Genomic DNA, 24,097 nt, shown 5'->3' on the forward strand with positions numbered 1-24,097 from the left:
TCAAGTTAAGTACTATAACTAAAATTATAACTGTAACCGGTTTGGTGACTCTCTTGTACAGGATGGGTACATTTTTTATTCCAGATTTTCAATTGTTTGTTGATGAGGATTTCCATTTACGGGAAATGATGAATTTTTCTCTTCGCCTGCCATCAATGTACGGAAGAAAGACAAAGCAGTTTTCACGAACGTCATTCTCTTTCGTTTCACTTTACTTTGTTATCATTATTATGTTATCATTTCCTCTGTGATTTTTTTTCTATTTTTGTTTTGTTTTGTTTTTGTTTTTGTTTTGTTTTTTGTTTGTTTTATGTGTTCATTCAGGGGAAAACTATACTCTACATGCAGTGCATGCCGAAGCAGTGTTTAATTTTCCTGGTATTCGGACGAATGCAGTGAATGTACTCTTCATTTACAAACACTCACACACGGAAGCATACAGCGTGATATCATTATCATGAGGATGTTTATTTCATATTACATGTCGCACCAGTTAGGTGGTGTACATATTCAGGAAACTCAAGCGCATCTCACTTTCACTACGTCATCATATCATTTCACAATTTGACATTGATTTTATTATTTTACTTCATAAAATGTAAAAAGAACGTATTGTATGTCATGTTTTGATGCGATATGAAATATCAAACCCTACGCGACATGCTTCCAACGAGGGGAAAATTGTAAAACATTACATTTTATTCTCACAAGCATTTTATTTCCTCCAACGACATTTATATCTTGATGTATAACTTCCCATATGTGACTCTGTGTGTGTGTGTGGGGGGGGGGGGTGGTGGTGATGTAAAGATAGGCCTTACGTATACACAGTTGTCATGCCTACATGCAGACATAATTATATTAATAGTTTGATCGCAAAACGAATTATCTTCTTTTGTTCGTAATTTGAGGTACTTGTAAATGAACCTGCTAAAAACAAGGAAAATAAAATGTGGATTTTCTTAAATCAAAGCTTCAAGAATATATCTAGCCATTTAACAAGTGAGTTATGCCATTGGAAAGGTTTTATTTTGCTCTTTATCCGAGGATTGACTTATTTTAGAATATCTCTTCATATAATTACATATAGAAACATAAAAACGAACATTTACGGGCACGCGCACACACGAAGTGAGACATTTCATATACACCTCGAAACACTCTCCGTCAAACCTATAAGGGGAGATAAAGGACACGTTGCTAGGTATTTGAAAATATACAAAGTAATTCAAAGTATACTTTACAAATTCCCTGATGCTGTAAAGTATATCAGATTAATTCACCTACATACCTTTTATGTTTACTTATCTAGTTATTTGTCCATTTATTAATTCAATTTCATGGTGTACGTGTTCGAGTACTCGTTGAATTTGCCTATCAGTTAGTATACAATGTGTCTGTACTTTTCATCATTATTCCTTTATTTTTCAATTTATTGAGTTGCATGGATTTCAAATATCAGTTACATCAGGGGCAGAAGTTATTAAAATGGACTTGTAAAGAAGTTCAAAGTTTGTGTGGTTTTTTTTTCGTGCTGGTAAATAAGACTATTCTTAGGATGACCCCCTGATCGCCTATAATTGCTTCAAGCCAAGACGGACAGAAGCTGACCGCCGTGGCCCCGGCTGGGATCCGTCCCAATAGAATGTCCTGATGTAGTTAGTCCTTCCAGTGGAGAAGTATATAATAGATATGTATGCCATGCAGTCATACAAATCATAAACCCATCAGGAGAAGATTATCCCCTCTGGCCCGCGCAATGTCACACGCTTGATGAAATTGATTGACATTTGCTGTTGCGTAACATTTCGCTGCATGTATGATAGAGTGACAACGCTCGTCCTTGTTTATCATTGGTCAAGCTGGAATGTAATTATCAGCATTTTTTTTATCTTTATTGTCATAACTTCAAACTCGCAGACATCAAGACAATAAGTATACAGTGTATATGACAGCAGTGACATCTCAAGGGGACTGCAACAAAATACTAATGTATCATATAGACATTCCAGGAAATCCAGCCAGCTGATTGGCAGACGTGTACACCACTAAAAGCCTATTCCATTGTTGATTTTATTTTGCCTTTACTGAAAGGAGCGAAAGATGAAGAAAGTGATGAATCAATGTTAAAGAATGAACGTTTATATACAATGCGCTGATATCAATGACAATTTTAGAACATGGATTAGATGAGAAGAAGATCACAATCATGCCTTAAAGGGATGGTCTGGTTTTTGGTTGAGATGGGGATTCAGATTTTAACTTTTTGCGAGATAAGTAGAAGCCACTTGAAATATTACAAAGCACATTATTTTAGGAGGAATTCTATTAATTTTGATGACCCAATCTGTATACAATGGTATGATGTGGGATGTCCAAGGCCTTTTCCAGTATTCGTTTCTCCGTTCCCTTCCAAGGCATAAACATTATTAGAATTCAATGATCCCATTTCCATTTGGAAGGACTACTCAGCCCCTTTAAACACACATCAGTCAGCAGGCGACATGAACTTCACTGCACTGAAGTCTCTAGTATCTACCAGGGGAAGGTCGAAGACTTTTAAACGACCTGGTAGCGACCGAAGTGAGGTGCCCAGCGCCTGGCTAAGGGGAAGAGGTTCAGCCGTATTTTGCTGGCGGTCGTGCACCCTGACGGACGGAGGAAATGATTTTGCACGAAAACTCAAAATTTCCCTCAGTGACATTTTTTTAGCGATTTGTTCGCGTATTGTTTACAGGTGAACAATGAATTTCGTTGGGACTGTTTGACAAATCATCAACGGATATCTGTATTATTTTAGCTATTTGATTCGATTTTCCTCGACTTTGTATTGTGGGTTTATTTTTAGCGTTATCGAGACTATAACCGAGTCCAACGTATCCGCTATCGCTGTTTAGTCGCGAATGAGGTGTGGTTAATAAAAACGGCAGACATGCACGTCGTATGACCATAGACTGGATATTCCGTGGAAACAACTCGCCTGCACTGATCCCCCGAACGGTGGGTGTTGATTCTTGGTACTCACTCTGCAAGAGTTTCTTGGGGACCTAGCTCTTGTGATTATACCTCCTTGGTGTGGCGGTAAGAGTAATTCTTGTTGTCTGGTTTGAAATCTCCTGTTTGACTCGTTGTGCATTTCTTGTTGCTTTGGAGCTATTTACAACAGTAGCTCCATGACTTACGGCATATTTTCCTTTGTTTTTATTTTAAGCAGTTATCATGAATTGAATGCAGGCTTTTCTTATTGTTATAACAACCCTAACCCTAATCCTAATCCTTGACCACTTCCAAAGTATGACTTCCAATGTATGATTTTAGATTATAAACAGAGCTTTAAAGGGGAAGGCTAGTAACTGATTAGTGGGAATCAGTGGAAATGCTGGGAGATGATTGTTCCAATCCTTATGGGATTCATTCAAGAGTACATTATATATCTATTGTTGTGTGAAAATGATTTGCTTCAGAATGGTCTCATATTCAAGTAATGTGCAGTTTAATGCTTCCAGGTTAGCGTCCCTGGTCAGTGACGGAGCATTAATCTGCACAGTACTTGAATATGAGACCGTTCTGAAGCAAATCATTTTCACACAACAATAGATATACAATGAACTCTTGAATGAATCCCATAAGGATTGGAACAATCATCTCCCAGCATTTCCACTGATTCCCACTGATCAGTTACTAGCCTTCCCCTTTAAAGATATCACAGATGAAACGATAGTATCGCTGAACAATGTATATGTTAACGAAACTCACACCTAGGGGCATTTCATGAAGCATTTTGTCCAACAACTTTGTCGGACAAAATTGCTCTCAACCAATCAGATGCAAGGATTTCAGTAGCTTGTAACAGTTTGTCAGAAAGATATCCGACCAAAATGCTTCATGAAATGCCCCCCCCCCCCATGAATGTGATAATAATTATGATATATTCTCTCCACAGGCAGTATACAAGAGACTTATTTTTACTTTGCCATTGATTACCGACTCCTCATCCTTTATAATATCTATCCCAGGGATAGGCAAGACTAACTTGATCTTTTAAGCAGATTCTGCTGAAGGGCTTTACCAGCAGCACGAGATCCAGTCTGATATTGTCATATCCATCGAAAATATGGAATGTGACGCGTGATTTCATTACAAGACACTAACATGGACCCCTGGTCAGTGAAGAAGGGAAAAATCACACTTTGCCAGATTCAGTATTTTTACCCTAACACACACACACACACACACACACACACACACACAAACAAACAATCAAACAAATAAAAATGCTGGGGGGGGGGGGGAGAAGAAAATAGGTTGATGGCTAGCATAGTATCAGTAATGGACAGGGGTGATTTCGCCTGTCATTTTTCATTCGAAATTTGACGAGGAATCGGTCATGAATGCACGTGTTTTCATCCATACTGGCAGAAGGTATGGGGGAGGATGCCAAGCTGTTTTTGTGAACCTTGTTCTCTCGTTTCTCACGCACGCACGCACACACACACACACACACACACACACACACACAGTCTTCTTTCAAGGCGTTTCTCCTCTTCCCATACCGAAAGCAAAGAAGATCGTTAAAAATGCCTCCTTTAATTCATCTATTTGAGGCATCACTCCTTAAGTTTAGTTCCATGCGCGCCTGAGACAAAAAAAAAAAACACAAAAACACACACACACAAAAACAAACAAACGTGGGATTAGTCCTATAAGACTGATACAGTCCTAATAACACACATTGACGCTTTAGTTTCAACTACTACACATCCTGCGCACACATCTTTTCGTTTTACATCATAAGGATGGTGATGCAGATCAGTCGATCATAATAGCGCGTCTGCTTTTTAAATAATTAACATCTTAATGGCTAGGCCCGTTCGAAAGTGAGTCTAGTTGAGCAGTGTTGTGTGGGATCACGTCGTCTCCTGTAGTTATAACGGTTACAGCTCGTTATTCCGAAGGTTCGTTAATCCGAAGGCTCTTCAGTCCGAAGATTCGTTATTCCAAAGGTTCGTTTTTCCGAATTTCATTTTCGGATTAACAAATCTTCGGAATAACGAACCTTCGGAATAACGACACAAATGTTCGGATTAACGAACCCTTTTTTCATTTTCGGATTAACAAACCTCTAGGTGTAGGGAATTTGTGTGTTTCGGATTAACGAACCTTCGGCATAACGAACCTTTGGAATATCGAATCTTCGGAATAACGAACAGCACTCGTTGTAACAGTCAGGAGCTTCAAACACAAGCTCCTTAGTACAGCCTGCATTTAAAGGACACAGTTCACCTTCATATACATGTGGATTGAGATAATGCAGCAATATAGATGGAACACATTAGTGACAGCTTGAAGAAAATTGGACAATCCATTCAAAAGTTATAATTTTTAAAGCTTCCGTGCAGTTACTGCTGGATGAGAAGACTATTGCAGCGTATGATGTCCCGTGAGTAGAACAACATAAGGAAAATTATAAAGAGAATTCCACATAATTTCATTTTTTTTTGGGGGGGGGGGGGGGGAGGGGGAGTACACATTCCTCAACTTGTAACTGATATCTATTATGTTAGGATAATATTACTCCCCATGCCTTCTGAAAGAGGCAAAGCATGTGCTCTTTTATTATGCAAGGAAAGTGAAAATATGTTGAATTTTCTTTATTATTTTCTTTATTGTTCTACACATAATGACATTGCAAGCTGTCGTAGTCTTCACATCTAGCGAAAATCTAACTGAAACTTCAAAAGTTCATTACTTTTGCATTGTCCCATTTTACTCAAACATTCGCGTGTGTTCAACTAATATTGCTGCATTCTCTCATTTCACACGTTTATGGAGATGGACTTGTCCTTTAAGAGGCAAAAAAGACATGTATGGAACTAAACTTCCTTGTTGCACATCCCCAAGATGACAATGATAATTTATACTTGGCCAATCGAGACGTCATAAAATGAGAAAAAGAGAGGGGAAGAGAGAAAATAAAGAAAAAAAACAACAAGATAACCCAAAGATGTAATCTGCTATTTTCAAGATCCGCACCTTCAAGTCAACATCCCCTACATTTCAAAAATTGCTAGGCCATGGGGTTTCTTTAATGATCAAGCGTCACATTTAGGAAATTAAATCAAATTAAGGAAAGACAATACGAGGGGTCACTTCCGAATTATATTAATGGGATAAATTGGGGACGAGGAGTAGATCTATCAATAAGGTGCGCGCGGCCATGACACCCCTGTATTCCAAAAAGCTTAGCCCCGACCTACATCATTTTAGTGACCGCAGCCTGTATCCTGCAGTAATTCTGGACTGTCCGTATCATGAAAAGGAACGGGGTAAAAAATAACCAGCAATAACAATAGAATAAAATCACATTCAGCCTACCTATAACGTTGTAATCGCATATGTTTGTGATCGTCATTGGAAATTATTGGAAAATGATACAAAAAGAGACACAAATATTCTAATTTCATCATTCTTTAATCACGTCATATTGTTTTCCAACGGAGTCACTCATCGATTGGATATTGGCTATACGAGATCTTGAAAGATGGAAGTTGATAATTTTCCGACCGAGGAGGGAATATCGATGATACGAAAATGAACTGAATATCACGTACGGTGTTTTTTTTTTTTAGTAAAAGTTATCTATCTATCTGCCTGACTATCAATAATGGGATATTCATCAATCTCACCATCCATCTGTTCATCTATATCTACATCTTTTTTTTTCATGTATTCATTTATCTATTCCTTCATCTCCCTACTTAGCTCTACAGGAACAAAAGTGTGATTTAAATCCATGGTCATCTTCGTACACGAAGGAGGCATGTCATGTTTTAGTAGGAAATGTTATGTGTGTGTGTGTGTGTGTGTGTGTGTGTGTGTGTGTGTGTGTTTGTGTGTGTGTATGTGTGTGTGTGTGTGAGGTGGGGGATGAGTAGGTGTATGTGTCGTGAATATAGAATCATAGCAGTGAACGTGCGTAGATACCACAGGTGCGAGATGCTAAAAATGGCTGTTGCCGAGCTGAATAAACCTGTCCAAGGCCTATGGCTCTGAGATAAGCGGCCCCTCAAAGCACAGAACGGAGTCACCTTTATTCTTTCTTTTCTGGCCCGCATGGTCAATAAGCCTACCTCATTGCCACGAAATGTTCTTTTATTAGACTTACTTTTCTAGTTGCATTTTGCTGGCATCGCGCATCGTAACCTCGAGATCGAACAGATCAAACTGGCTTCGCGCTAGCCCGACCAGACGCCGTGTACAGCGCGACTGAGCTCCGCATTCAGCTGGCATTAGTTGCACAAGGGAAATGCACTCTTTCGACTTTCTATGTATACCTTCATCCGTTCGCCGTTTATCCGTTGGATATAGATATTCTTTAGAATAAGTCAGAATGTAAATATTACTTAATGGGGTGTGAATCAAAATGACATGCGGTCAATGTCAGTGAGTCATCAAGTCATTTCACTATTTCCCCGTGACTGCACGACCATTCGAAATCCCCGGAGCATGACGTCCATGTGTATATACGGCGGAATCATTCTCATAATGATATTATTTCCAGGATTACATTTTGTCACAAGGCATGACAATAGTACAAATACGCGATTTCGTTTCCGGGGGTAAATTTCACTCCGTCAGTGTGCCACATTATTGTCTTGTTATAGACTTCCAAAACAACATATATCTTTTTCTGCATGTGAACTTGCTCTTTTAGTTGGATGTTGTCTCGTACATAGGATCCTATTTTTGAATTGTTTAGGAACACTAGGTTAGACTCTGACCCAGTTAGTGGGCTAACCAGTACAGGAACCACCCCTTATGATGATTTTGTTACCGATACCCTGAATACAGGAACAAATGAATTGCCTCATGATTTTAGTAATGATTTCACTCAAAATATGTTATGCAATTATATTACAGTAAATCAATACAAAGATATGATTCATAACTTCTCTGAGGATACGTTTTCTTTGTTACACTTAAATATTAGGAGTTTAAATAAACATTTTGATGATTTAAAGTACTTATTTGAATCTGATGAAAGTCAATCGTTATCGGTTATTGGATTAAGTGAAACATGGTTAACTTCTAATGCAGAAAATTCTTTTGCAATTGATGGTTACGATTTATTTGTTAATAATAGGCCTGATAAGAATGGTGGGGGTGTTGCATTGTACATATCAGGTTCCTTTGAAACTATTGTCCATCAAGATATTTCTAGAATGGACGAAACGGTTGAATCTTTGTTTATAGAAATTCTCATCCCAGGATGTAAAAATCTTATGTTAGGCATTGTATACAGACCTCCTAATTCAAACGCTAATGATTTTTTAACCTATTATTCAGATTTGGCAAATTCACACGTTTTCCGAAATAAGGATTGCTTCTTACTCGGTGATTTCAATATTGATTTGCTGAAATCTGAGCATGATAATATCTCTAGTGATTTTCTTCACACACTTCTATCCTCATCCTTTCTTCCGCTCATTTCCAAACCCACACGTATTACAGATCGTTCTGCCACCCTCATTGATAACATTTTTTGTAATATTCTACCCCTCCCCGATTCTTTCATAATTATTTCAGATATGACCGATCATTTTCCAATAATGACTTATTTTACTCTTAAAACTTCATCTAATATTAAACCTCCCTCATTTCCTTTGTTTAGTCGTAGAGTTTCACCCGAAAAGTTAGCTAGTTTTGATGTGGCTCTCGAGAATGCTGACTGGTCAGGAGTGTTTGGCAGCGATGATATCAATATATCTTTTCATAATTTTATGGAAATATTCAATCATCATTTAGATGATGTAATTCCAAAACAAAAAAATAGAACAGATTACAAAAAAACACCCAGGTTACCTTGGATCTCAAAATCAATCCTTCGTTCAATTAATAGAAAAAATCGTTTGTATTATAAATATAAGTTGGAAAAAACTGAGCGATCGAAGAATAGATATACATCATACAAAAATACTTTGACAATGATTTTACGTTCTGAAAAGAAAAGATATTACTTTAAGCAATTCTCGAGATATAGGTTTGATATGAAAAATACTTGGAAAGTTCTAAAACAGGCCATGAATGTTCCGAGTAAAAACTCTGACATTGACAAAATTAAAATGAATGATGAATTGATTAATGATTCTCTTCATATTGCAAATATTTTTAATTCCTATTTTTCAGAAATAGGTGAAAACTATGCTCAAACTATTCCTGCAACAGAAACTCATTTTACTGAATTTTTAGGCCAGCGCAACTCTGATTCCATATTTTTTACACCGACTAATAGATTTGAAATTATTGATATAGTTTCCTGTTTTGAGAACAAACGAAGTTCTGGTTATGATGAGATAGATAATTTTATACTTAAGGGTGTTATTTCCTCGATTGCTGATCCACTTGTTCATATATTTAATTTGTCAATTTTTAACGGTGTGTTTCCCGATAAAATGAAATTGGCTAAAGTAATACCAATATTTAAGAAAGGCGATAAACTTGTAGTCAGCAATTATCGCCCAATTTCATTATTGTCCTCACTGTCTAAGGTTTTAGAAAAACTTATTTATAAGAGAATGATCAATTTTTTGAAGGTACATGAAGTTTTTACGAACTCTCAGTTTGGTTTTCGTGAAAAACATAGCACTTCGCATGCTCTTTTATATTTCGTTGATAGAGTAGTTCATGCCATTGATAATCATTCTCATTTAGTTAGTATTTTCTTGGACTTCTCCAAGGCCTTCGACACCATCAATCATGACATTTTACTTTATAAGTTATCGCATTATGGAGTACGTGGGAAGGCCTTGGAGTGGTTCAAGAGTTATTTAGTCGATAGAAAACAATTTGTTACAATTAATAATAATGATTCAGTTATCAGAGAAGTTAAATGTGGCGTCCCACAGGGAAGTATTTTAGGGCCGTTATTGTTCATTATCAATATAAATGATTTTTGTCGCGTATCTGGTGATCTCTCTTTTATTCATTTCGCAGATGATACAAATGTATTTTTCGCCCATAACGATATTGATTTTCTCGTTCACAAAATCAATATTGAATTGCAAAAAGTGACAAACTGGGTCAGAGCTAACAAGTTATCACTCAATGCTCAAAAAACAAAATATATGATTTTTAGTAATACTGTTGATAATTTAAACACAAATATAGTTTTAGATGATTCTCATCTACAAAGAGTATCAAATATCAAATTCTTGGGGGTCATTGTGGATGATAAACTTTCCTGGAAATCACATGTTGATAATATTTGTAACATAATATCGCGTAATACAGGTGTTATAAATAGATTGAAATTTTATATTCCACAAAAAGTATTACTTATGTTATATTCGTCGTTAATATTGCCTCATTTGAATTATGGAGTTTTAGTTTGGGGCAACACGCATCAGAATTTACTTGAAAGAGTGTCCCTCTTGCAAAAGAAAGCCCTCCGCGTTATCTGCCATTCCCCTGTACGTTGTCATACAAACACGTTGTTTGCCTCTAGCAAGCTCTTGAAAATTAAAGATCTGTTTTTGTATAATTTAGGCCAATTTATGTACAATTATTGCAACAATTTGCTTCCATCTATTTTTGATTCTATGTTCCTCAAAAACCAATCATTTCATGAATATCCCACTCGGCGTTCCAATGAATTTCATTTACCCCTTTTACGCACGATCCTTGCTAAAAATACACTTATATATATAGGCCCAAATTATTGGAATTCTTTGAATCATGATATAAAAAACGCCCCATCTATATATTCTTTCAAGAGGAGACTGAAGTCCTTTCTATTGCAATCGTATGACTCTACAGTACTGAACTAGCCGTTTGGCCTTCTTTCTCACATACTGACTTAATTACCTTTTTTCCTCTTTGAAGAATAAATTGTATTCTTTTTAGTGGATGTCTGCTGCCATCTACGCTATCGCCCAAAGCATCAAAGACTTGAATTTCTGTCTTACTCCAGTTCATACGTCCCCTCATTTCCTTGCTTTTCTCCTTTCAGGCGTTACAATATCACTTTTTTTTCTCCACAACTATCATCTGTTTCTCTTGACATGCTTCTGTCGGAGATCGCTGTCTCTGTTGTGCATTTTCGTTTGCTATTTTGTCTTCTGTTTGTTAGTCTTGTCCATTCCGTTTTGTCCCGTACAACCTTTTCTTCAGTAGTTGTTTCGTTGTCTAGTCGTTTTCTATGTTCGTTCGCGTCTATAAAAGTAAATGTATCTATCTGTGAATCTAATTCTCAGTGGGCTTCCAGACTTCTTCTTCTTCTTTTCTTTTCTTTTTCCTTTTGTATTTATGATGCTTCAATTAATCTTCCCACTGATGTTATTTTTCCAGAGGGGCCCACATTCTACAAGCTCTGTCTTTTTAGTGGGTCTCTCCATTTTTCGCACTTTAAGCAAAGTTATACATGTACCTCATTTCGATCACTTCTGTTTCTTTTTTCACAACAATGTATAATTACTATAAGGTCCTCAATGTTATACATTCTTTTCAATACATAATGTTCTGTTTACCTTATTCTCTGTTGTCAAAAGAAGTGTAACTTATGTTTTGTCGGAAAATGAAATAAACTTTGAATTGAATTGAATTGAATTACATGTTTTTTTTTACCATAAGGTGTAGCGCGCTGGTGGAACTGGTACGATACACTGACGGACATGCAAAAAAAAAAAATATCCTGAGAACATGACCGACATTATATCAACACGACTAAGAGCAAGACTGCATAGGTATAGGTGCTCCCTTCTGAGAATAGGTACAGGATCATGAATCATAAATGACGAGGGTATTTTAAGTTTTGAACTCGTCGTATGGTCTCTTCCTCCATTCTGTTTTCATTTTTTTTCTTTCTCTCTTTATATTCGATGACGACAAGTAAAAATATTTCTTCTTCTCTGCCAAAATACTGGAAAATGAAGTGAATATCATCATCTTGGGACATAGGCGCAGATGGTATAGATCCAAGAATCTTTGCTACCCCGTTGCTTTCTCTCGCATTCTTGTTTTCATGTTACAAGACGTTCTAATGGGGGGGGGGGGGCAAAATTCTCCTCTTCGTACGGAGCCTTTTGACAGTGCATGGATTTTATTTTTGGTGATATCTTTTTTGTAATTTCTAGTGTGGTGAAATCGATGAGAAGTACGTACAAAGAACAAAGGTCCAGGAAGGAATTCTCTTATCATGTGCATACCTATAAGCGGAACCCTACACACAAATGGGACGCGCGCATAATTCGAAGTTGTCATTGTCTGCGCATGACGTCATTAGCACGTGCGAGTAACATCCGCACTCTCGCGCGAAACGACGCACGGAAATAGAAAAAGTTCTGGTTCCAGCTGCTACTTAATGTGTCAACATGTGATGATTGTGGGTATTTTTATGTTGGAAAGTTACCAGTTGCACGTATAAAGACTTGTTTAACCAAGGAGATATGAGATACCTCCTTGGTTAAACTAAACACCTTTCACGATTGTTCTGCATACACTGTACACTACAAAGCACCAACGCCACCCGTATTTATTCTTTGAGAACCCATCTACGGACAGCCAAACTCTATGTTACCGTTTCTCTCATTTTCACTTGCCTCAACGCAGAAGGACATGGCAGCTCGGTCGCTCAGCCGGTCGCTGGACGATATCGGGGCGTCGACGGGAACTCGCAAAACTCTGCTTGGTGGACGTACCACGCCTCCCTCCAAAACCAAGCGCCACAAGCGAACGGTACCTGTGCCGGCCAGTGAAGTATTCAGCCCAGTCCGGTCGGGTTATCTCGACGTGAAGAAGAGTGGCTCCTGGCGAAGGTGAGAAGTCAAACTAATGATATACTTTCTGATATCCTGGCAAGTCCTAAATAGTTCGTCTGTCCATGCTCAACTTCAAGAAATGCTGATGAAATACTTGCGTTTTCAATTAAGTAGGCAATAAACTTCAATAGTTGAAAAATAGGAAATTGCAGGTCGCTAAAAAGATATTATTTTGTTATAATGAAAGTACACTTTAGAACGGACGTGTAAAAATCAAAGATGCCAGGAAAGTAAATTTGCAACTCTTTGAAGTCTTTTCACCCGATGAAATCACTTTATCTAAGTCCTAATCTGTGATGAATATGAATGGCAATGTCGGGACATTCTTTTCTTTTTTTAATTCGTTTTTTCGATTATTCTGTCTTGAGTATAATCCCGCAGTTCTTCAGGACACTGTGGAGAACGCAGAACGGTTAGAAAATACACAGCGGAGGTGAAAAAGGGAAGATGGGCATAAAAACAACACAGCATGACCAGTTTAGAAATAGAAAGCCTTTCTTCTACAGATCATCACCATCACTTCATAGTAGCAGCCTCAATTTAAAACCAAAAATTTACGGTTTGATTCAGTGCCTCTCACGAGATTCGTTTCGAAACTATAGCTGGAGAATAACATCGAGACTTAATAATCAGCTTCAGTACGATAAAGAGGTTTTTATTCTGAGTAATTATCATGCATTATAATATAATCCCCGAAGGTGTAGTCAAATGTATAACCGTTATACAGACCGATCCAAACCAGTTGGCAGCAATATCCGCCATATACCGTTGGTGTCCTAAGCGCACGCGTATGCTAAATGCATGATACATTATAATGATATTTTGCGGCGGGCGCGAGCCAGTCGAGGGGGATATCATGCATATGGATCGGTCTATAAGAAATATGGAGGTTCCCTTTTAATGGACCTTGAGGGGGGGGGGGTGTCTCCCTATTCCATGGGTTGACTTTGATGTATGCCGCTGAAGAGCTCAAGGATGAGTTTTGAGTTTATGATATCATCGAGGATACCAACACATCCCAGGCTTGCTGAAAGATGTATGACCTACTTTCTTTTCCCTTGCCACCTTCCTTTCTTGAAGTTTCATACATCCCTAAATACACATTTCTAGAGCCTCCTGTCAGTAAGGAATAGTCCTGCATAAACCCTCCCCCAGACCTTGGGCGAATCAAATCCTTTTAGAGCTTTAGGAATATTCGACCGATAAAGTATTTATTTTGATATCAAAGCAAAAAGATTTTACGCTGTGCTTCCTCCAGTCCTGTACTATGTCTTTAACGTGGTGTCTGAACCAATGAAAAGAACCAAAAAACACGCTCACGTAATGTAAAGATGCATATGCTTCGCAAAATTTCATAAATTTTACCAGCTATTCAATCTTCAAACGCAAGCTCCTAGTGCGACATCAAAACGTTCATGGTTGTATAGTACACACATAATAATACATACATTTCAGAGAGAGGTGAAAACTTGCCAAGTAATAATCTTTGCAGATATTAAGGCTTGTGCTCGATAACTTGCTCTGCCGAGAAACGAATTTCGCTAGATTAATGATAATGGTCTATATTATCATTGCTATTATTGCCTGGATGAACAAAAGCATTCTGGGCATATTATGGTTATCTTGTGAAACACGATGGATGATTAACCCGTATTGAACTACAGGTGGCGCTGTAACTCTTGAAGACCGAAATGCACTTCTAAACGACAACCCAAAGAACCTGCACCGTGTAAATGTTATAGTATTATTACATGCGTGCACTACTCGGTCTTGGAGTTGGTAACGCTAAATTAAGTGCATTAAATAGTCGGTTAGCTCTTTCACTCAATCAAGGAATGGATGTATAGTACTTGACGGAAAAACTGCGAAAATCCAAGGTACATGTATCTGCAAAAAAGAAAAGTCATTCTTACGAGTTAATCTCATTACAGCTCAAATAAATAAATAAGTAAATAACTCCGAAGACATGCAGGAAGATCCCGATAAGCTGCGAATGTAATGTCATTGCAGACGACTATCGTTAATACTTCCTTTCCTTCACAAGGAAAACAAATTATCTTCGGTGAGAAGGCGATACTATGTTCCACAAATTGGACAGAAATATCCGTAAATTAATGTATAGTCACCAATCGCAGACCGATCTCACTTTTTTGTGATGCAAATAAGATTAAGGATTATGAACTCGCGTTGATGTAGGTGATATGTTATACATCACTTCTGTATTATTATACTGTCTAGGAATATATGTCAAGCCTTGGACGTTTAACCCCACATATTTGTGTGATGGAGAAATAACACAGACAAAAGCAAGAGACGGTGAATTAATGTGGTCCTCTTCCGTCAACCAGAAAACTGAATAGATCAATGTCTTCTCTTTGACCACTGACTGCCCGAGGGGTCAAGGGTGAAAATGCGTTATCTACTGTATGCGATACCGGTCATTATCTCGATTTAAATTGTTTTTAGTGGGACTGCCTAGATTATAAGATAAGCCTGCAGAGAAACTACGTAGGGATATGCAGGGTGTATCAGTTGTTCACATGTCTATGAATGCATCCATTTCATTCGTTCATCCTTTTTGTTTAACAAGTATTACCCTTCTATTCATTCATTCAGATGTTTATATCTTTGTTTGTTTGTCTGTTTATCATTTATCTATTGTTCTACTTATTTATCTATCTAACCATTCATTATTCACTGAACAATGTCATGAAACAATGAGTGCAATATATTGTTCATTTATTTGTTTATTCATTTAAAGAATAACGAATTGATAATTCATTATTTATTCATTCATTCTTCATTTATTTATTTATCTATTCATTCCTTCATTCATTTATTTATTTATTCATTCATTAATTCATTCATCACTTATTCATTCATTCATTCATTCATTCATTCATCGTTCTGAGACTGGAATATTTCTTGATTTAACTGTTTCTATGAGGAACAGCAGCCAGTGAAAATAGAGATTGTGACTTAATTAAAACCATTAAGGTCGAAGTGTATTCATGGATACAAAGTGTCAGTTTACAAGCTTATTATCAGCGTTTGCAAACTCGAACGGCCTTCTTTGGAAGGCACATTCGCACATTATTAAGCACATTAAGTACATTATTTAGACAAGCGAAACACAAGGAAGTGCATTAACTTAACTGGGGGAAAACAATGCAAATGAACATACACAAAGAACATAGATTGTCTGAAGGCTCTTCTCTTTCGTCAAAGAGGATTTCATCTGCCCCAGATTTTGTTTAAACTCTTGTCTTTATATTAGTGATGAAAAAATAGATATTTCCAGCTTGACCGTGTTGACATAATGACAACGCCAAGTTCATACAGATATTGCTTTTCCTTTGCTTCTTTGAAAGTGAGTGCACAAATCGTTGAATTCATCTCCATGCTCCCTATAAATTGTTATTGCTTAACTTTAACAGTTCTAACAGTTCCTGCCATAACCAAAGATGAAAGAGTATTATCACCAACAGGACCAGTTAATGTCTAGAGCAGAGGATCATAACTGAAATGATTTCGATGGTTCGAGGTCACTAGGTGACACTGCTTTTTAGCAGTAACGCTCCAGATGTAAAATTGTCAAAACAAAATATAATCTGACAATTTGAGTCATTACGTATGGGAAAAAAACAGGCAGCGCCAAGGTGGCAAAGGTGTGAAGAGTATTGGTCTTTGTTTTTATTTTCCCCAATCTATCGAATTTCGCTTTTTGCTGGTTTGGTTTGGCATAATACTCTAGTGATATAAGGTAGTCGAGTTACGATTGTTATTACAGAAACAGCGGTCGTAGGCCATTCAACCCCCATATTAGGCACTATCATATCCCCCGCGATACTTGCCTAACTTCCGCCTTCTTGAAGGAAAATTGGCGCGGGATAGGCTTTATTCATGTTTCATTGTCATCCTGTTTGGGCAAGTGGATCGAGATCGCAATAGAGGGAATAAACTCACACAATATTTCCTGTGGACCCGCGTGATTTTCTGATCGCCCCCCCCCCTTAAAAAAAAAGAAGAAAAGAAAAATAAAGAACTCTTGCCATGTTCTGATGATGCCAATATGTTTTCTGTGAAGTGTTAATAGCGCACAAGAAAAGTAATCAGTATCCACGTATACTTCAGTATTGAGATTGGGTATTGTCTTATATCGCTTTATAATATAATATCATGTGATATAAATCAATGTAATATAATATGATATAATATAATTTAACACAGTATTGTATCCCTGTGGTTATGACGTCATTTGCACTTCTGAAGTCCCGGATGAAAGAAAGTAAGACTGATTCAAACTACCATAGGAAACTAATTCCAGTTGCATTGGGAACATTATTACGCATTAATGCAGTGCATCGTTCTTAAGTCTTGGAATGTTTGCTGGCAACCACATAGTTGTTATTGTTGTTGTTTTTTTAACTTTACTAAATTCCTAAGTAAAACGTGATGGATAATGCGTATCGCGCAGAGGTTATACGAGAAATTGAGGTGTGAGTGTATCGCAGTCGAGTCATTGAACTGTCCTCGCTAATTTCCGGGACAGGCTTCTCCTCCTTTTTCGCTGACCTACTTAGATGCTTAGAAACACTACCTGTTTGCAAGTATCATTATGATATGAGTTACGGATCATAACGCGTAAGACAGTGTAAGAGAAAAACACACACGAAGACACACATACATACACTCACTCACAAACACGCGCAGAAAACAAGGAGGAATAGTTTTGTTGTTGTGGTAACCTTACCACCTGCTTATACGTTACCCGACGTCCGGCCAGTCTTGGCATGGTTGGGCAGTGTTGTTGGTCGCGGGAAGTAAAGGGGAAAAAAGGAGTGATTCGATTACCCGTCACCTTGGCAACGATCTAATGCCTTTCTGATATTCTTCATTTCCTTATAATATGTCCTGTAATGCCTAATCCATTCATAACTAAACCAAGTAGCCGATTGGCTGTCATGCGTCATAAGCATGTATCAAATAATGCGGGACGCTATTATGTCTCAAGAGAATGATTATTCAGAATTATGTCGAAAATGATCGTCTTGTAGATTTGCCATCAAGGTGTTAGACATTATAACACGTGTTCTAGTGTCAAAATAACAGCAATTACTTTAAGAGGGCCTATGATCGACTGTTGGGCAGACTATTCATTCTGTCTATCTGCAGATAACGCAATCGATGAGTCTTGATTTTTACCACTTCCTATCATAGCAACGGACCTTGACACCGCTCTTTCTCGGAGTTTAACTTTCTGTCACGACCGCAAGTTTTCGGTACATGAAGACGACAGGGCGAATTATCACTCTCAAAAATGATATTGTGCTCTATCCAAACCGTGGATAGTGTACCCAAGAGTCTGAAGTAGGCCCTACTCCACGTGAACGTGGATCTGCTATACTTTATCTGCTAATATCTTGCTGTCTGTAGTCTTGTATTAATTCTGAATGCTACGTGTAAAGAAAAACGTTCTCTCAACAGATTTAGGTATGTATATTACCTCTGAATATCCATCAGTATCTTTTACTCGTAGTACTCCACCTGCCTACCATTGTTATATCGGAATACTCATGACACCAAGCTTTGTGACAGACATTATTGCCATTGTCATAATGGACTGGTCGGAAACTACTGTTGAAGATTCTCGCTTATTTGAGTCGTTCCTCGTAATATTGCTGTTTGACCGTCTCCTGACAACTATACTTCATATATGTGTTCGTCTATCTATTTATCTGCCTATATATCTATTTATCTATCTATATATATATATATATATATATATATATATATATATATATATATATCTTTCCATCTATCTATCTGTCTATCTATCTATCTATCTAATTATTTATAGCTCTCATTCTGTCTTTCTATTCTGTCTGTCTAAGTCCTATCTGTCAGTCTGTATACCATCATGATTGTGTAATATCACTGGTTGTTAGTTACTCAATTCAATCAAATGATTTGTGCTTGTATTATTTTCAATATCTCTCTTTGCAGATACTGGACCGTGCTGAGCGACGAGCGTCTGTATCTCTACCGCAAGCCGACGGACTCGCAAACCGTAGACATGATCGCGCTGGAAGGATACGGTGTGCTCACGGGCTCGGCCCGGTCCGCGACGTCGGGGAAAACGAGCGGGAAATTCGGCTTCGAGTTACAGCATCCAGTGAGTAGAAAAATCTGTAAAAATTTATTTTCTCCCTTCCTTTCTCTCTCTCACTCTTTTTTTTCAGTCTATAATAACAAGTAAGATGACATGAGAGCTATATGGTTCTCCCGGATTTATGGCTTTTATGTTTGATATACACATGTAATTTGTGGGCGGTGAAATTGTTTACAAGTTATGTTAGAACATTGTTCCTATTGCAAGAGTACCATATCTGTCCAGTCGAAACAGCACAAAGTTATTTACGAGTTATCATCTATATACCAATTTAAGGGTGAGAGAGGAACTTCATGTAAAGATCAGTGCTTGCACAGATGACATTTGCACTTGATTAATGAACCATTCTCACCTGTACACTCCCTGGTACGTTTGCCTTAAATGACAATAATGTGGGTGGTACCATGCACTTCTGTTTGGTTTAGTGTTGTTGTTTTTTTATGCGGACTATTTGGATGTTTGCCTGTGGCGTGGTTGCATTCATTATAGAATTTCGAACAATAAGGGTCTTTTTGTAAAATTTTTCTCATTGTTCTGTTACAGACTTTGAGTCAGTGCCTCCTTATAAGCCTAATCTATATAGATTACAGAGAAATGAACAGAAGATCCATTTCTGCTATCATAATGATTTTAGTAATGTTAATGACTGTTGTTTTATAGCCATTGCTGTTATTATTGTATCATTTCAATCATTATCATGATTATTATTTCGTTTAAATGATTATACGTATATGATAATGTGTTTGGACTAAACACACATCAAGCATAAGTGAAAACTATACAATATTCAAATTAAATTCCTTACTTATAATCCTTAGACCTCTGATCGTTGAAATTTTGAATTCAAAATAGTAACTTAAGAACTCTCCCCGGGTTCCCGGCTGCCCGGCTGATAAACTGCTGCGACACTTGTGAGCAATAATTATTTTAATGGTTAAATTAAGGGTTGAAGCAAGGGATGGGGACACAGTAACTTTCACTTGTCTTTATACCCCAAACATGTCAAATTATTATATGTCTGTTTTGCTTCTCTTTTTTTCTACTCCTTAAGAATGCATTCCTTTTCTGTTTATAGGACTTTGCACTTTCAGGAGCTTGTAAACGTTGTTATGCCCCACATTATTATAAGCAACCCACCCGTGCTACCTGTTTTCGTATCAGTGTATACATCGTTCCTGTTTAGACAGTTGCACAATCATATAAAAACCTTGTCTGTTGGCTAGCACCTTACAGGGGAGATAAGAGAAATTGCATAGTGAACGTTAAATTATTTTGTCTAACTGCAATTTTGAAAAAAAAAGTCTCAAGAATTCGTCATCATGGCGTTATCAACTTACTTTCACTTTTTTTTTCTATCAGTACTGATCACCCGTGTAATATGCGATAAACAAAATCAATGGCGGATCGCACAGTTTTGGTTGAGACCTAATTTCAAGTTTCTAACTTTTTTGGTGAGATAATGAGAAACCTCCTATGAAATATGAAAGAGCATGTAATTCTACGAGGAATTCAACGTTTATTTGATAAAAATTGGTTTTAAAATGGCTGAGATATCAAAAAAAAGAGTGATTCTTATAAAGTGTGGGACCCACACTTTATCACGATCGCTTTGTTTTACTTTGTTTTTGGATGTTTCAGTCATTCCAAACCCGATTTTCATCAAAATAAACTTTGAATTCCTTTTGAAATGGTATGCTCTGTACTTTATCATAAGTGTTTTCTTGGTATAAAAAGTTAAAGCCAATTTTCATCTCCACCAATACTGTACTGTCCCTTTAATCTCGTAGTATCTTTAAAACTCTATCATAAGACTCTCAGCATTATCATGAGATTTTTCTTTTAATGATAGTGGTTGTGGTAAGTAAGCAGTAAACCTACTTTGACTCAACCCCAACGAGCGCAAAAGAAATCGATGTCAAGGTTACACCTGTGAAAATGGCATTGTTTGCCTAAAACGCAAAAAATGAAAGAAAACAAAAAAATAAACCCACATACAAGTTGATTCTTACACGGTCGGCAAACACTTCCATTGTTGTAGAGGGGACACGAAAAATGTAGAACGCCTGAGAAAAAGTAGAAATTTAGGAGAGAAAAACAAGTTTATGTCGATAGACATGAGGCGAAAACGACACAGTTGGAGGTTATCGAGGCGTGACAAAACTGAGGCGTGAAGTATTGTTGTTGGTGTTGATGTTGCTGTCGTTCTGTTCTAGATTCTTTATACTTCACTCGGCGGCGCTGCATACATGTGTTGCTTTGCAAATGAATTCACACACTCTTCGTGAAGGAAGTCACTTCAGAGTTGGTTTTTCGGTTGTGGTTTACGATTTGTTTACTGCTTTAGCCAAGGAACCGCTACTTCTTCCTTCCCAACCCGGACTTTGAAACAGTGGGGAAATTCTCTTCTCTTTTATGACGTTTCGAGCTTGCCTACCTGCGTATAGACGCGACTGTGTGTTGGATATAAGAAAACATAATAGATGCTATCATTCTGTAGACCGTCTATACAGTATCAGTAAACTGGTTGTGTGGCGATCCCGCTCGTGACCATACATTTTGAGTGTAGACTCCGTCGGTTCGCTACAAGATTCGAGGAAACTGACAGGTTATCCCAACTTTGCTCTGCTGCAACGTAACACTTCTTTCAAGCTTGACGGTTTGACAACCGGGTTTATTGTGTTTAATAGCCAACAGTTTCTGCAGTCCATCAGGTCTCCAAGTCCAAGGCAATGTGCAATGTGATGGTGACTTTGTCTGTTTATCAACAACGACATTCCAAGTTCACGAGGGACTGACGATTTGGATTGTCCAGTCATTCGTGTAAGGTGGTAAGATACGAGCAGGTTGCCTTTCTAATTATACCATTTCTTTGCCTTCCTGCAACTCTTTCAATTTCCTATTGGGACAGCCACCCAAAGTAATCATATTTCAGTAGATTCCAATATATCTTTGAGTATAATTAGAATGACATTCGGGAAAATATGGATTTTCCTTTAATATTTTTATGTCACATAAAAGTTTTTCGATGACTACTAGTACTTCCAGTGAACTACTGAGTCCTCCGGGGACCCTAAAAACGGGGACACTTAACCCTAAACCTAACCCGGGGTTATAAGATTAGGGTTACGGGATGAAGGAAAATGGAATGGAACGGAGATAAAGGAACACATACAATTTTGATTTCTCTTCAAACTTTTTGTAAGGCTTAATATGAGAAGAATTATCAAATTATTCGCTGTAAAATGAGTCCAGGCTTCATTTTTTTATTCAACCCCTATCAAAAAAGTCGCCCTTATTTAGACTTATTGGCTTATAGAGCTTCCTTGTATAGATAACAATTTTTGGGTGGCTGTCCCAAAGGGATCCGTTGAGGACAGACTGATTTTGCTACAACACGCATTTCCCATAGACCGCTGCCCTAGTATACTCGGGACTCGTCCTCAACGGGTTAACCCCCTTTTTCTTTTCGCCGAGCTATGATAATCCCAGTAGGCCTGTACGCAGGTCGTGCATCTGGTTCCCGAATGAAGCGGGTTAAAAGAGGAAGAGAGACATATACGGCAATAATTCATTTACATTGCCTGCTGCTACTTTGATCAGTAGGTCAATGTTCATCTTTTCCTCTCTTTTTTTCTATATCCCTGTCTCGCTTTTCCCTTGCTATTATGGTGTCGTTTGTCTCCGTTTTCCTCACTGCCAGATCACCAACCACACCTCTCTGCAATTTTTAGCAGGGTAGTAAATTAATTCATAAAAGCATTTTTTTTTTTTTTATGATGGTGACGCTGATGACATAGCTGAAGGACTCGGTATTTCCTCATTGTTACATGCATCATGTCCAGAGATCCTGCTTTGTTGCCAAGCTCTTTTTTACGTTGTTTGTTTGCATTTTTGTCAATTGGGCGTGTTGACACCTTTTCTGATAGATATCACTGTGTAGTTCATCGGATCCCCTCCGCCTTTTGTTTGTTCTTTAGAAGGTGTATGAGCCTCTTTTGGAAAATTTTCCCAGTGTAATTAAGCCTTATCACATCAAGCCATATATGCTGCCTCTGTATTATCGCGTCAAGTGTTCAGATTTGCATTGTTCCCTGCAGTGAGCAAGAACAAATCAATTTCACGGATGACTCACGCCATTGTAGGACAACAGATTCCACACGAATCATGTGACAAAAAAAAACCCAACTCAATCCTTATGTGTCTTTTTGTTGCGATCAATCGCCATGTCCGTATGACCGTACACTTTTGAATGGAGTGACATTGAACCCTCAATGGCCGACAGAACGAACCCGATTATCGGACACAGGAAATAACGCACGCGCATTCAACATTCTCCGTGCTTGCGATTATGACTGACGAAGGCCGCATGCCTTGGTCCGTGCAATCCACGTGTCCTTGTCTTCTTTTACGATATGGCGATTATCTGGTTTTCGATTTGATTGCCGGGGTATTTGACTTGGCCACAAGACAGCGTCAACACTAATCGTTACTGAGCGAAACATCAGTTTGTCCTATGGGACAAACACTAGTGGGAAACTGAAACTCTGTGTATTGGGAATGACTATTATGACTTGCTAGGGTGGTCTCTTTCGCATGACAATAGTACAATTCATGTCCTTGGTAATTTGTATGCATAATTTACATACATATAGCCAATCGTACTTTGTTTGCGTTTGCGACGCGCGCGGGCTGCAAGATGACACAATTTGACAACTCTCGCTGACCAGATATTACTATGAGAGGCCTAAGCATTCGCGTTCTCTGCCGGCTTCTTCCATTTTTAAGAGGGCCCTGATGAGCGATGAATATTATTCTTATTGAAGGAATTTAACCCCCTCGACATCATTGTGTTAGAGTAGCAATGTCTATGCACATGACGGTATTGCCTTCGCAAGGTCGGGGTTACCTAATGTCTACTAATAAACATTGGTCACGGGGGTATACTATATCACATCCCTAGCAATGATGAAGAGTAACACTGTCATATCTTACAAAGATAGAGCGATGTCCACTCCTCGGTAGGGTCCCCCTCTGTTCCCAAACGATAAAACCATTCTCACTTAGTCTAGGTTTAAGACCGGACCTTTCAGTACCTTCATAAAAGGGATTG

The 24,097-nt window shown here is 37.9% G+C and overlaps 1 protein-coding gene across 1 annotated transcript in view; it reads left to right on the forward strand.

The window, feature by feature from the left end:
• Positions 1-24,097, forward strand: part of LOC139742742 (uncharacterized) — a 48,418-nt gene that overhangs the window by 13,228 nt on the left and 11,093 nt on the right. The window contains exons 2-3 of the mRNA XM_071653266.1: positions 12,607-12,812; positions 18,822-18,990. Of these exons, the coding sequence (XP_071509367.1) occupies positions 12,607-12,812; positions 18,822-18,990 (375 nt within the window). The remainder of the gene's footprint in view (positions 1-12,606; positions 12,813-18,821; positions 18,991-24,097) is intronic.

Source organism: Diadema antillarum, unplaced genomic scaffold (assembly GCF_040938485.1).
Source record: "Diadema antillarum isolate AM-2024a unplaced genomic scaffold, OU_Dant_1.0 seq00001018_RagTag, whole genome shotgun sequence".
Taxonomy (NCBI): Eukaryota; Metazoa; Echinodermata; class Echinoidea; order Diadematoida; family Diadematidae; genus Diadema; species Diadema antillarum.